The sequence below is a fragment of the Lagopus leucura genome, unplaced genomic scaffold (genome assembly GCF_019238085.1).
Source record: "Lagopus leucura isolate 7727_CA_CO unplaced genomic scaffold, USGS_WTPT01 35006-0_obj-0_obj, whole genome shotgun sequence".
In the NCBI taxonomy this organism is placed as follows: Eukaryota; Metazoa; Chordata; class Aves; order Galliformes; family Phasianidae; genus Lagopus; species Lagopus leucura.
In genome coordinates this window covers 1-12,259 of record NW_024965821.1, presented here as the reverse complement: position 1 = coordinate 12,259, position 12,259 = coordinate 1, and the positions used below count along the sequence as shown (strand labels likewise).

At 65.5% G+C, this 12,259-nt stretch overlaps 2 protein-coding genes across 2 annotated transcripts; both read right to left on the bottom strand.

The window, feature by feature from the left end:
* Positions 1-548: 548 nt before the first annotated feature.
* KANSL2 (KAT8 regulatory NSL complex subunit 2) lies at positions 549-7,347 on the bottom strand. The gene is made up of 6 exons (XM_042892832.1): positions 6,820-7,347; positions 5,250-5,428; positions 4,364-4,478; positions 3,402-3,565; positions 2,396-2,562; positions 549-1,127 (listed from the first exon to the last, which is right to left on the bottom strand). The coding sequence occupies exons 1-6, from the start codon at positions 7,068-7,070 to the stop codon at positions 549-551; spliced, it is 1,455 nt and encodes a 484-aa protein (XP_042748766.1). The 5' UTR covers positions 7,071-7,347.
* A 1,359-nt stretch (positions 7,348-8,706) lies between these two features.
* On the bottom strand, positions 8,707-12,202 carry LOC122192302 (cyclin-T1-like). The gene is made up of 3 exons (XM_042892831.1): positions 11,807-12,202; positions 11,402-11,472; positions 8,707-10,412 (listed from the first exon to the last, which is right to left on the bottom strand). Exons 1-3 carry the CDS (start codon positions 12,006-12,008, stop codon positions 9,021-9,023), a joined length of 1,665 nt encoding a protein of 554 aa, XP_042748765.1. The 5' UTR covers positions 12,009-12,202; the 3' UTR covers positions 8,707-9,020.
* Positions 12,203-12,259: the final 57 nt, after the last annotated feature.

Here is a 12,259-nt window from a genome sequence, read left to right as displayed (position 1 = left end):
TCCACACCAGGTCCCATATCCAAACCCATATCCCACACCCATATCCTATATCCATGCCATATCCATCCCCATATCCCATTCTCATACCCCATATCCCATATCCATACTCATAACTCACCCATATCCCATGCCCACACCCATATCCATACCCCATATCCCATATCCATACTCATAACTCATCCCCATATCCCATGCCCATATCCATATCCCATATTCATCCCCATATCCCATACCCCATACCCCATATCCATACCCCATATCCCATATCCATACCCATATCCCATATCCATACCCCATATCCCATATCCACACCCCATATCCCATATCCACACCCCATACCCCATATCCACACCCCATATCCCATATCCATACCCATATCCCATATCCATACCCCATATCCCATATCCATACCCATATCCCATATCCATACCCCATATCCCATATCCATACCCATATCCCATATCCACACCCCATATCCCATATCCATACCCATACCCACACTCACACCCCACACCCTGGGGTGCAGAGCACAGAGCACCACTCTGGGCTCAGACCCCCGACTCCCCCTGCAGCCGCCCCTCTGCGAGGAGGTAGAAAGCAAAGCTCAGCCCCACGGCTGCCAGCAGCAAGCGCTGCTTTGACCCCATTCCCCGCTGACCGCAGACCCCCCCCCCCCCCCCAAGCTCCCAGCTGTGGCTGGGGGTCCCTGTGCCCACCGCTGTGACAGCGCAGCTCCCGAGCCTCAGCAGCCAAAGGGACGCAGCGCCGTGCAGCACCTCCTCCAGCCCCCGGCCCCAACCTGCAAAGCCCAGCCTGGGGTCTGCAGCGCAGGACCCCCCCCCATGTCCACCCCCGGCGCCCAGCCGTGCCCTCAGCGCCTGAGCCCAGCCGGCGGCCCGAAGGAAAGCCTTGCTTTGGGCTCCTGTTTGAAACCAACGGCTACAGCAAACCGCCGGCCTCGATTGAGGGCCGGATGGGGGGGGAAAGGAGGGGGGCGGGGGTCCCAGCGCACGGCAGGGCGGAAGGATACGGGTGAGGCAGTGCCTGGCCATGGGCAGCGAGGGATGGGAGCAGCGCACGTCGTCCACGAAGGCCAAACATCTCTGGCTGGAGCGCGTGGTGTGAGCCTGCGGGCAGAGCAGCGCCTGCTTCCAGGGCGGCAACCAGAGCTGAGCCGGCTCTGAATGCAGCGCTGGGGGTCACTGGGGGGCTGGGGGGACCCCTGAGCTTCACGTTGCACCGAGGGGCGTCTGCCACCCGTGGAGGAGTGCGGTGCCAGGCCATGGGAATGGGGGGAGCCCTGCGTGGGGCTGACCTGAAAGGAGCTCTGGGGAGGAGGAGCTGGGAGAGCAATGGGTCAGCCATGAGCGTGAGCCACGAGGGCCAAAGGTGGCCTGGGTGACCCATGGGTGACCAATGGGTGGCCAATGGGTGGCCAATGGGTGGCCACAAGCCAGCAGCAAGTCCCAGTGGCCGTGAAGGCCAACGGTGCCTTGGTTGACCAACAGTTGACCAACGGTTGACTGGGAGCCAGCAGCGTGCCCTGGTGGCCACAAAGGCCAACAGTGGCCTGACTGACCGATGGGTGACCAATGGGTGACCAATAAATGGGTGACCATGAGTCAGCAGCGTGCCCCGGTGGTCATGAAGGCCAAAGGTGTCCCAGTTGACCAATGGGTGGCCAATGGGTGGCCAATGGGTGGCCAATGGGTGGCCAATGGGTGGCCACAAGCCAGCAGCAAGGCCCAGTGGCCATGAAGGCCAACAGCGCCTTGGTTGACCAATGGTTGACCAGGAGCCAACAGCGTGCCCTCATGGCCAAGAAGGCCAACGGTGGCCTGGTTGACCGATCAGTGACCAATGGGTGACCAATAAATGGGTGACCACAAGCCAGCAGCGTGCCCTGGTGGCCACGAAGGCCAAAGGTGTCCCAGTTGACCAATGGGTGACCAATGGGTGGCCAATGGGTGGCCACAAGCCAGCAGCAAGTCCCAGCGGCCATGAAGGCCAACGGTGCCTTGGTTGACCAACAGTTGACCAATGGTTGACCAAGAGCCAGCAGTGTGCCCTCATGGCCAAGAAGGCCAACGGTGGCCTGGTTGACCAATGGGTGACCAGTAAGCAGGTGACCATGAGCCAACTGTGCGTCCTGGCGGCCATGAAGGCCAACGGTGCTTTGATTGACTGATGGTTCACCAATGGTTGGCCAACGGTTGACCGCCATCCAGCAAGGCGCCCTGGTGGCCACGAGGCCAACGGCTCCCTGGAGGCACAGCACAGAGCTGCCAGCAGGGCAGGTTGGTGTCCCCCCCCTGCACTGGGCAGACTGGGAACAGCTGGCAGAGCCCCAGAGCCGCGGGGCCGGGCCACGAGCCCCATGCGCAGCCCCACACACCTGCTGGGCCGCGCCGTCGGTCGCCATCACCCTGCGCTCCTTCAGCTGCCGGTGCAGCAGAGCCTCCACGCCGTAGCGCTGCCGGTAACGCCGCAGGCATTTGAGGCGCTTCAGGTTCTCCCTTTCCTTGGCCATGAGCCCCTCGGGTCCCGTCAGGAGGCTGCTGCCTGCGGGGTGACAGCAGGGCTCAGCACAGCGCCCAGCCGCGCTGCTCCCGGTCCGTCGGAGGGCTTTCGGGTATCCGGAGCCAAACATGGGGCGGTGGAGCTGTGCGGTGCCATGGAGCTCAGCGCTGCTCCTCCTGCAGCCGCATCTCTGGGTCACGCAGGGGCAAAGCAGGGCCGCCCCACTGCTCCCCATGGGGCCGACTGGAACCTCCTCCAACCGCCCAGCCAAAGCTCAGAGCCGCTCCTGGCAGAGGAGGCGCAGCGCCGCGCTGCTCTGCTCCCCGTGGGGAAGTTTCCACCTGCGCTCCTGCTGTAATTGCAGCGCAGCTCTGCTCCTCCACCGCTGCTTTGCTAAAACGAGCTCAAGCAAATTGCTACAGACCCGAATTCCAGTTATTTTTACCCAGACGGCGCGGTGCCGTTTCCCAGCAGTGATGACAAGGCTGCGGAGGGCGAGAAACCCTGCCCTGCAACCAGACCTGCAGCGGCCAGCAGCGCAGCCTGGGCTGCAAAGCCATCGGTGCCACACAGCACAGCGTCACCGCAGCGCCGAGCAGCCCTGAGGATGAATTCATTTCTCGTTTCCGAGCCCCAAAAAAACAGGAAATCCGATCCAAAAAAACCCCGCCTGTTGTGTCAGGACGAACAGCGCAGCCTCACTTCCTGCGGGCTCAGGATTTGCTCGGAGCCCTGGTGACCTTTCTGAGCTCAGCGCCCTGCAGGCACCAGGCCAGCCCCAAAATAGCGCCGCCAGCCCCCAGCGCTGCGCTGATTGCAGGGAGAGGAAAAGGGAAGGGGCAGGGAGGCGCTGCCCAGCACGGAGCCGCAGCACCACTTGCCTACGGCCTCGTGCTCCGCCTTGCGGCTGTGCAGGAAGCGGCGCTTCTTCTCCTTCAGGAGGTGCTGCAGCCGTTTGAACTGATCGATGTAGAGCGACTGCAGGCGGATCAGCTTCTCCCTCATGATCAGGGCCACCTCCTCGGCCGTGTAAACGCCGGCGTGCCTGCGGGACACAGAGGGCAGAAGGGGCTGCGCGAAGCCACGGCACGGCTGGGTCGGAAGGGAGCTCGAGGACCACGGAGCCCCGACCCCCCTGTGCCATGCAGGGCCACCAAGCTCCCCGTCCCACAGCAGGGCCCCATCCAGCCTCCAAGCCCTCCAGGGATGGACGGGGCATCGCAGCCCCTCTGGCAGCCGTTCAGCCCCTCGCCGCTCTCACAGCGCAGCGCTTCCCCGACACCCGGCCTCCAGCTGCCCTCCCTCAGCCTCGTTTCCCCTCGTCCTGCTCTCATCTCCCCTCGCACGGAGCTGCCTCCCCTCCTGGCTGCGCTCAGCTCACCCCCAGCTCCTCAGCCTGGCTTTGCAGGGCGCTGCTGCAGCCCCTGCTCACCTCCAGCTCCCCTCCAGCAGCTCCCTGCCTTTCTGTCCTGGGGGCTCCAGCCCTGGATGCAGCTGCAGCAGCAGAGCAGAGGGGGCCGATCGCCTCCCTGTCCCTGCTGCCACCCCCCTGCTGCTGGAGCCCAGGATCCCATTTGTTTGTCACACACTGCTGGCTCACGTTCAGCTTCTCACCCCCCAGGACCCCCTCCTCTGCAGGGCTGCTCCCCCCACCCCATATCAATGCGTTCCTGCAGCCCAAACGCAAACCGCCACACTTTGCTGTGTGCATCCCAGGCTGCTCTGTGCTGAGCATCAACACCCACAGAACTGCAAGCTCCCGGCAGCTCTGAGCCCCACAGCCCCCCCAGACGCAACGCCTGATGGCAGCACTGCTAACGAGGCAGCCCTGATCACCACTCACTTCAGAGGATCCTCCTGGTCGCTATCGATGCTGTCAGCCTCGCTGTCCGGGTCGCCCCGCCACGTCTGATCCACCGTGATAGGATCCTGCTCGCCGTCACTCCAGCTGTCCTCATCTGCAGCGACAAGTGGCAGCGGGCGATAGCACCGAGGGGAGGCGGCACTTTGGTGGCGGGGCAGGAGGGCCGTGGTTGGGGGGCAGGGGGGCACAGGGCGATGATTTCGGGTGTTTTCCAGCCCCAATGCCCCCATGGCACGGCACACTCAGCCCCACAGCCGTGCGGCGCAGCTCTGCCCCCTGCCAAGAGCCCCTGTTCTGCGCCGTGCTGCGAGCAAATCTCTGCCAGCAGGAACCCCAAGGCGGCCACCAGGCAGCGCTGATATGAAACAACGGAGCCGCAGCCCAGCCCCACAAGCAGCCATCAGGGAGCTGAGCGGCACAGGGCTGGGGGGACCTCAAAGGGCAGCACCCAGGGCGCCGCCAGCTGCATGCGGAGCTCAGAGCCCCGCTGGGTGCGACTGCAGGGACGGGGATCCGGCGCCCCCAGCAGCGCCTCCACCGCCACAAACTCCATCCTGACCTGCAGCCTCAGCCCCCCCCCCGTTTGAAACCATCTCCCCTCGTGCCACCCCCCACACCCTGCCCCTCTGCCTCCTGCCGTCCTGCAGCCCCTGTGGGGACGGAGAGGCCAAACCCGGCTCTGCCTGCAGCGCTTCCCCTCCAGGCTGAGCATCTCCACCCCGCAGCAAAGGGAACCCGCCTGACTTCAGCCCGCTGGCTGCTGCCCGCCTGCAGGTTGTGACCCCCGGCTCCCTTCGCTGCATTCACTCCCTCAGCAGCTCCCCGGCAGCACAGAAAGCAGCAGCCGGGGTCCCTCAGCGCTCACCCAGGATGCGGCTGGCTTCGCTGCGGCCGCTCTCGGTGCTCTGGGAGCCCAGCTCTGTCCTGGCATAGGAGCTGAGCTGGCACAGCAGCGTTTCGCTCGCGGGTCCGGGGTTGGATTTCTTCAGCTGAGCCTGCAGCGCCAAGGCGTTCCTGCGGGCGTGCTCAGCACAGAAGGACACACTGCAGGGAGACGGACAGACGGCCAGCACCTGAGCACCAACGGCAGCAAAAGGAACGGGGAGACGGGGGGGGGAACGGCCTGGGAGCAGAGCTGGAGCGGCCCCAGCACTGGGCAGAGAGCAATTCCTGCTCAGAGCCACCGGGAGCCCCTCCGGCTCCAGATGCCCACGCTGAGCTTTTCACTTTTTTAGGGCAGAGGGACAGAATGAAATCTCACTGCTGGCGTCTCCAATGTGTGAGCAGCCCAACCAGCAGCATCCACAGCCGAGCAGCTCTGCACACAGCAGCACCAGCACCTGGCTGCCCGCCGAGCAGCGATTTTCCCCCTGGATGCCCCCTGAATCCCTGGGGCAGCAGCGCTGTGTCTGAGCATCAGCAATAAAAGCCCAGCAGCCCCACGCTGCACACAGCAAACCTTCCCCTGCTGATGATGCAGCGGAGCACAGCAGATCAGGGGCCCTCACGCGATCATAGGATGCCCTGGGTGGCACAGGAGCACAGCGCTCCTCAGCCCCAACCCCTGCTGTGTGCAGGTCGCCAACCAGAGGCTGCCCAGAGCCACCATGGGGCTCCCACAGCCTCCTTGGGCAGCCTGCTCCAGCGCCCTGCGTGTGAACAACTTCCTCCTCACATCCAACCCAAACCTCCCCGGCTCACTTTAAAGCCCTTCCCCTTGTCCCATCACCACCCCCCCTCACACACAGCCGTTCCCCCTCCTGTTTTCCCGCTCCCTTCAAGCACTGAAGGCCACCATGAGGTCCCCCTGCAGTTTCTCCCAGCTCAACAGGCCCAGTTCCCTCAGCCTTTCCTCACACAGAGCTGCTCCAGCCCTCTGCTCATCTCAGTGCCTCAGGACCCACTCCCAGAGCTCCACGTCCTTCCTGTGCTGGGCCCCAGGCCTGGACGCAGCGCTGCAGATGGGGCCTCGCAGGAGCAGAGCAGAGGGGAACCATCGCCCCCCTGCTGCCACCCCTTTTTAACGCAGCCCAGAACACAGCTGGCCGCACGCTGCTGCCTCGTGTGCAGCTTCTCATCCCCGAGTCCTTCTCTGCAGGGCTGCTCTCCAGGTTTTCCCCCACTTGGTGGCAACACCCAGCACTGCAGCACTCTGCACCCGGCCCTACTGAACCTCCTTCAGTCTTCATGGCCCCGCTTCTCCACATCCCCCTGCACGGCTCCCAATGCACCGACTGCACCCCGGCTGGGTGCCACCTGCTGAGGCCGCGCTCGATGCCATCGTCTGCCGCTGATGGAGATGCTGAAGAGCCCCAAGACCCCCTGAGGGACGCAGTTTGTGACCGGCCTCCACCACGACACAGAACCGCTCATCACAGCCCTTTGGCTGCGTCCAACCAACCCCAAACCCACTGAGCAGCGCAGCCTTCACTCACCCGTCCTTCTTCTCTGGTTTGGGGGCAGCGTTGGGGCAGCGCTTCCCATTCTTGGCTGAGATGTAGCTGCACTGCTTGAAGGGAGCGCTGCGGTCCTCGAGGATGTGTTTGAGGCAGAAGTCGTGGCCCTCCAGGCGGGGCTGGGAGCACTGCCTTTGGCTGAAGGAGCAGCACTGAGGCTCCTGAGGCCGTGGGATGGGGGTGAGGCGGCCGCGGTTGGAGGGCAGGACGTGGATCCGGATCCTGTTCATGTCCTATAGCTGCCGGGGGAGGAGGGGGGTCAGAATGAAGCAGAGGAGGAGCCTCTGCTGCTGGCTGATTGAACTCCTCGTGTGGGGGGTGGGGAGAGAGAGGAGCAGATCCTACAGAGAGCGCGGCTCTGTTCGAGGGATGGATGGGGGCTCTGTGGGGCAGAGGGGGAACTACGGGGGAGGACGAGAGCTGTAGAGAGAATGGGGAAGCATGGGGACGATGGCGGCCCTGTGGGTAGGATGGGAGCCCCGTGGGTCCCCGTGCCCTCCTGCTCTGCCCACAACCCCCAGCCCTGCACCCCACGCAGCACCCCCCCCCCCCCCCCAAAACCCCCCCCAAAACCCCCCCCCCCCCCCCCCTCCCTTCGGGGCGCTCGGCCCAACAACGCACCCCTTCCATCCCCCCCCTGCCCACCCCCGCAGCGCACAGCCTCCGGCTCCGGCACCCACAACCCGACCGCCCCCAGACCCACCCGGCCCAGAGCCGCCCCCCCCCCCCCACGTGCTCCCCCACCGCCACGCGCTGGCCCTCGGCGCATGCGCACTGCCGCCTCCCGTCCGCGCCGGCGCCGCCATTTTGTCCGCGGGCGGCGAGAGCGAGAAGGGCTCCCCGGGAGGGATCGCGGCGGCGCCGCCGGAACGGAAAGACGGAGGTGAGCGGCCCCGCGGGCGGCGGATGGCGGAGGGAGCGCGGGGGGAGCGCGGGGAAGGGCGGGACGGCCGCGGTAGGGAGGGCAGCGCCGCCGCCATCTTACCTCCGTGCCGCCACGGCCGCGATGAAGCGGCCCGCCTCCCCATTGGCCCGCCCCGCCACCAATCGGCGGGGAGAAGAGGGGCGGTGCTTCGCGCCGTTGGCTGAGAGAGCCGTCGCTCCGCGGCGGGCAGGCCACGCCTCCCGGAGTCACGTGAGGCGGTTCGCGGGTGGGCGACACGTGGGTGCCGGCACGTGGGCAGCGCGTCGCCCGGCCCGCCGCCATCCCGAAGCGAAGCCGCGAGCGCGGGGCTCAGCCGCAACCAGCGGGAGAAACGGGGCCCAGAGAACCGACCGTGAGCTCCGTGTTCACGTAGGAAAGGGTTTCGTCCCCCCCCTCCACAAAAAAAAAAAAAACCATATGGAGGCAGCGCATTTATTGAAGCTTGGAAAAGGAACAGAACCAGCGGGCTTCTCCAATGCGGCCGGAGCGCTCAGGCTGAGGGCACAGCTGGAGCTGCAGGGCTCCCACTGAAGGGAGCCGCGGGCTGAGCACAGAGCAGGGCCCCAAGCTGCCCCCCCCGCCCCACTCGGGGCTCCTCCAGCCCCAAACCTGCAGCTCCAAACACCAGGGACGGACGTAAGGGCTGAGATGGGGGCACGGAGCCGTTATTCTGCAGGCAGCATCACCGCACAGCCCTCAGCCGCCCGCTGCCCCGCAGCCAGAGCCTCCACCACACCCCGCCCCCATCCACCCCACACATCCTGCGTGCCCCCATCGGCCCCCATCGGCCCCTCTGCCCCCCATCACCATCCAGCATCCCGCCCCGACAAAGGAACCAAACGCTACCATATAAGTTACTGCTTAAATTATTTGTAAAACGTCGTAGATTTTTCTGTGACACGTCTTAAATAGCCGCCCCCCCCCGCCCCCCCCTTCAGGCCCCCACCTCCCCCTCTTCCCCCACAAGGACGTGGTCCCCCCCATTCGGGGGCTTCGGCTGCAGCGGGGACGGAGCCCACTGCCGACGGGGAGGCGGCGAGGGAGGGAGCGAGGAGGAGGAGGAGGAGGGAAGGATTCGTCCCTTCACAGCTTCGCCATCTCCGCGCTCTGAATACCGATATAATAAAAGTTATAATAATAAAATAAGTTCTTCGTGAGGCAGTGGAGAACAAACCAGCCCTTCCTCCCACCCCCCCTCCCCACCCCCCGGTCAGCGCAGGGTCGGGGCTGCAGGAATTCAGTAGTAAAAAGGGCCCTATTTGGGGAGGGGGGGCAGAGGAGGGGGAGGTTCTGAGGGCAGGGGGGGGGGTCGGGGTCTGTCCGTGTTGGCGGGTCGGCCGCTTGGCCTGGGGTTCAAGAGCTCCCCGTACGCGTGGAACTCGAAGGGGGGGGCCGGGCCGGGCTGCACGCCCTGCGCGCTCAGCAGCGAGTGCAGCATGTTGACCGTATCCTGGTAGTCACTGGGCTGGGAGGCGTTGTGGCCGTTGGCCCCCGCGGGTCCTTTGTCCGATTTGCCGTGGGCGCCGCCCCGCGCTTTGCCGGGGGCCGAGGGCAGCGCAGGGAGCGCGGCGACGGCGTCCGAGCCGTGCGGTCCCGGGAGGTGCGGGTAGGGGAACGGCGGCGCGGCGCCCTTGGGGCCTTTGCTGACTTTGGGCTGGTGCTCGTGGGCCGCGCCCTCCTCCGGCGGCGGCCGCTTTCGGGAGGAGCCGAAGAGGCCGTAGCTCTTATGGGGGGCGGCGCCGGCCGTCGGCGCCGCGTGCTTGGAGTCTGCCGGGCGCTTGCCGAGCGCGGCGCTGGGCCCGGCGCCGAGCTGCGGGTGCAAATGTTTGTGCGAGTGGTGGTTGTGGTGGTGGTGGTTGGACGAGTGGCCCTTGTGCTTCTCCTTGTGCTCCGCCCGGCTCTTGGCGCCGCCGTCGTCCGGCCGCTCGCCGGGCACCTTGATGCGCATCTTGATCTCCTCCTGCTTGGAGGGCAGCGGCCGCTCCGCCCCGGCGCCCCCCATCGGGATCCTCAGCTTCAGCGCCGCGCTTTTGTCGCCCTTGTCGGGGCCCGGCGGGCGCTCGGGGTTCTCGGCGATGGGGATCTTCAGGATGATGGGCGACGGGTTGCCGTCCTGCTGCACCTCCCTCTCCCTCTGCTGCTGCACCAGGAGGTTCTTGGCCGCATAGGCGTACTGCGAGCGCACGTTGGCCTCCATGTTCTCCAGCTGCCTCTTCTGCGCCGCCAGCTCCTCGGCGTGCTTGGCGCGGTATTCCTTCAGCGACACCTTGGCCGACGGCGCGCTCTTGGCGCCCTGCTTGCCGTAGCCGCCGCCGTCCTGGGGCTGCGGGCAGGGCTGCTGCTCCGCCCCCGCCGCGCCCTCGGCCGTCCGGTGGCTCTGCGGCGCCTCCAGCTTGGACGCGGGGTGCTGCGACAGCCAGCGCTCTGCCGGAGCCGCGTCCGCCGCGCTCGGAGCGCCGGGAGAGTCGGCGGGCGCCGGCAGCGAGGGCCCCGCGGAGGCGGCGCAGGACGTGGACATGCTCATCAGCCCCGCGATGTTCATATCCGAGCTGTTGTTCCTGGAGATCATGTTGAGGATGGTCTGCTCCGACAGCCCCTCGTCTTCGCCGTGCTCGTCGGCTTTGGATTTCCTGGCCGCCTGCGTGGCCTGCAAGGGAAGGGCGGCTGTTTTCATGGGGCGCTCAGGACGGAGCGCTGACATCTCCGGGCTCCTCCCCGCGTCGAGGCGGAGAGGGACCTGGGTGTCCTGGTGGACGACAGGTCGGCCATGAGCCAGCAGTGTGCCCTGGTGGCCAAAAAGGCCAATGGCATCCTGGGCTGCATTGCACACAGCGTGGCCAGCAGGGCGAGGGAGGCGATCCTCCCCCTCTGCTCTGCCCTGTGAGGCCTCTGCACTGCGTCCAGTTCTGGGCTCCCCAGCACAAAACAGACAGGGAGCTCTTGGGAAGAGTCCAGCGGAGGGGCAGGAAGATGGTGAGGGGCCTGGAGCATCTCTGCTATGGAGAAAGGCTGAGTGAACTGGGTCTGTTCAGCATGGAGAAAAGGAGGCTGAGAGGGGAGCTGATCCAGGTCTGTGAATATCTGAGGTGTGGGGGGCAGAACGGCGAGGATGGACTGTTTTCAGTGGGGAGTGGAGACAGGAGGAGGGGAAACGGCCGGAAACTGCAGCATAGGAAGTTGTGCAGCAATGTGCGAAGGAACGGCTGTGCAGTGAGGGGAGGAGCAATGGAACAGGCTGCAGGGAGGGGGGGGAGTCTATGGGTCCCAATGGGTCCCAACGTGCCTCTATGGGTCCCAATGTGTCTCTATGGGTCCCAATGGGTCTCTATGGGTCCCAATGGGTCCCAACGTGCCTCTATGGGTCCCAATGGGTCTCTATGGGTCCCACTGCTCACTGCAGCAGGCTGCCCAGGGAGGTTTGGAGTCTCCTGCTCTGCAGATGTTCCAGACCTGCCTGGATGCCGAGCTGTGCGCCCTGCTGTAGGAACGGCTTTGGCAGGGGGTTGGACTCCATGAGCTCTGCAGCTCCCTTCCAACCCCTACCGTTCTGTGATGCTGTGATTCTGCAGACCCGCACCGCCCCCTCCCCGCTCTGCCCCACAACAGACCCCCCCCCCTCCCACACCGCAGCCTCACCCTCCAGTTCCGGATGCGCTTCAGCCGGTTGGGGGTTTTCTCGAGGATCTGCAGGAATTCATGGGTCAGTTCTGCAGAGGAGACACAAGGCAGGGAAGGGGAGGTCAGAGGGACGAGCGGAGCGGCCCGGATCCTCGGGGCGGCCCCCTGCTCGCTGACGGACGGAGCTACGATGGCATGGAGCTACTCGAGGAGGGGCGGTGCGACAGCCGGCACCACTGACCGCATTGAACTCATCTCTCCGTGCCTTTTGCCATCTCTGTCGCGCCATAGCGGCCGCTGCGCTGGAAACCACGGCAAAACCAGAAGCCCTTCGAGCCCACGAAGTGGCCGTGTCTGAATGGCAGGAACAGAGATGCCAAGGAAATACAAGAGCCTTCGGGGGAACCTCGCTCCAAAACTTACCATCTAAGAGCTCCAGAGTTACAGTGCCATCAACGTATTCCCACCAGTGCTTCCCGTCCGTGGAGACTGGGATCTCCCAGTTGGACCATTTACAAGCCAGGTGGATACAGACGCAGGCCACAACGGGAGGGGTGTACTGCAGGCTGAAGGTGGTCAGGTGCAGGCTGACGTCGCCAGCGGGGAGAGAGAAACAAAAAGCCATCAGCTCCCAAGGCTGAAGCTCAGCGCACGCAATCGCCCCCTGGAGAGACGCTGCGGAAGGGGCGGCCGTGGCCGGGGTCCCTGCTGCTCCTCCCCCAGCACAACCCTGCCGCGGGCCGGCTCCGTGCCACGGCTCCTTCCTTCCTGCCTGCCTCCCCCTCGAGCTGCACGCAGCTCCGCTCCGGGCTCCTCCGTTCGCCTGCAGGGGAGGCCGCGCCGCCGCGAGCCGCTCCACCGAGCGCTGCGCTCGTG

Coding starts and splice junctions, on each gene's coding strand:
- KANSL2 (XM_042892832.1), bottom strand. CDS start 7,070: ATGAACAGGATCCGGATCCACGTCCTGCCCTCCAACCGCGGCCGCCTC. Junction 3,566..4,363: donor GACCAGGAGGATCCTCTGAA/GTGAGTGGTGAT, acceptor TGTGTCCCGCAG/GCACGCCGGCGTTTACACGG. Junction 2,563..3,401: donor GGCGGAGCACGAGGCCGTAG/GCAAGTGGTGCT, acceptor GTCACCCCGCAG/GCAGCAGCCTCCTGACGGGA.
- LOC122192302 (XM_042892831.1), bottom strand. CDS start 12,008: ATGGCTTTTTGTTTCTCTCTCCCCGCTGGCGACGTCAGCCTGCACCTG. Junction 11,473..11,806: donor AACTCTGGAGCTCTTAGATG/GTAAGTTTTGGA, acceptor TCTCCTCTGCAG/AACTGACCCATGAATTCCTG. Junction 10,413..11,401: donor AGCGCATCCGGAACTGGAGG/GTGAGGCTGCGG, acceptor CTTCCCTTGCAG/GCCACGCAGGCGGCCAGGAA.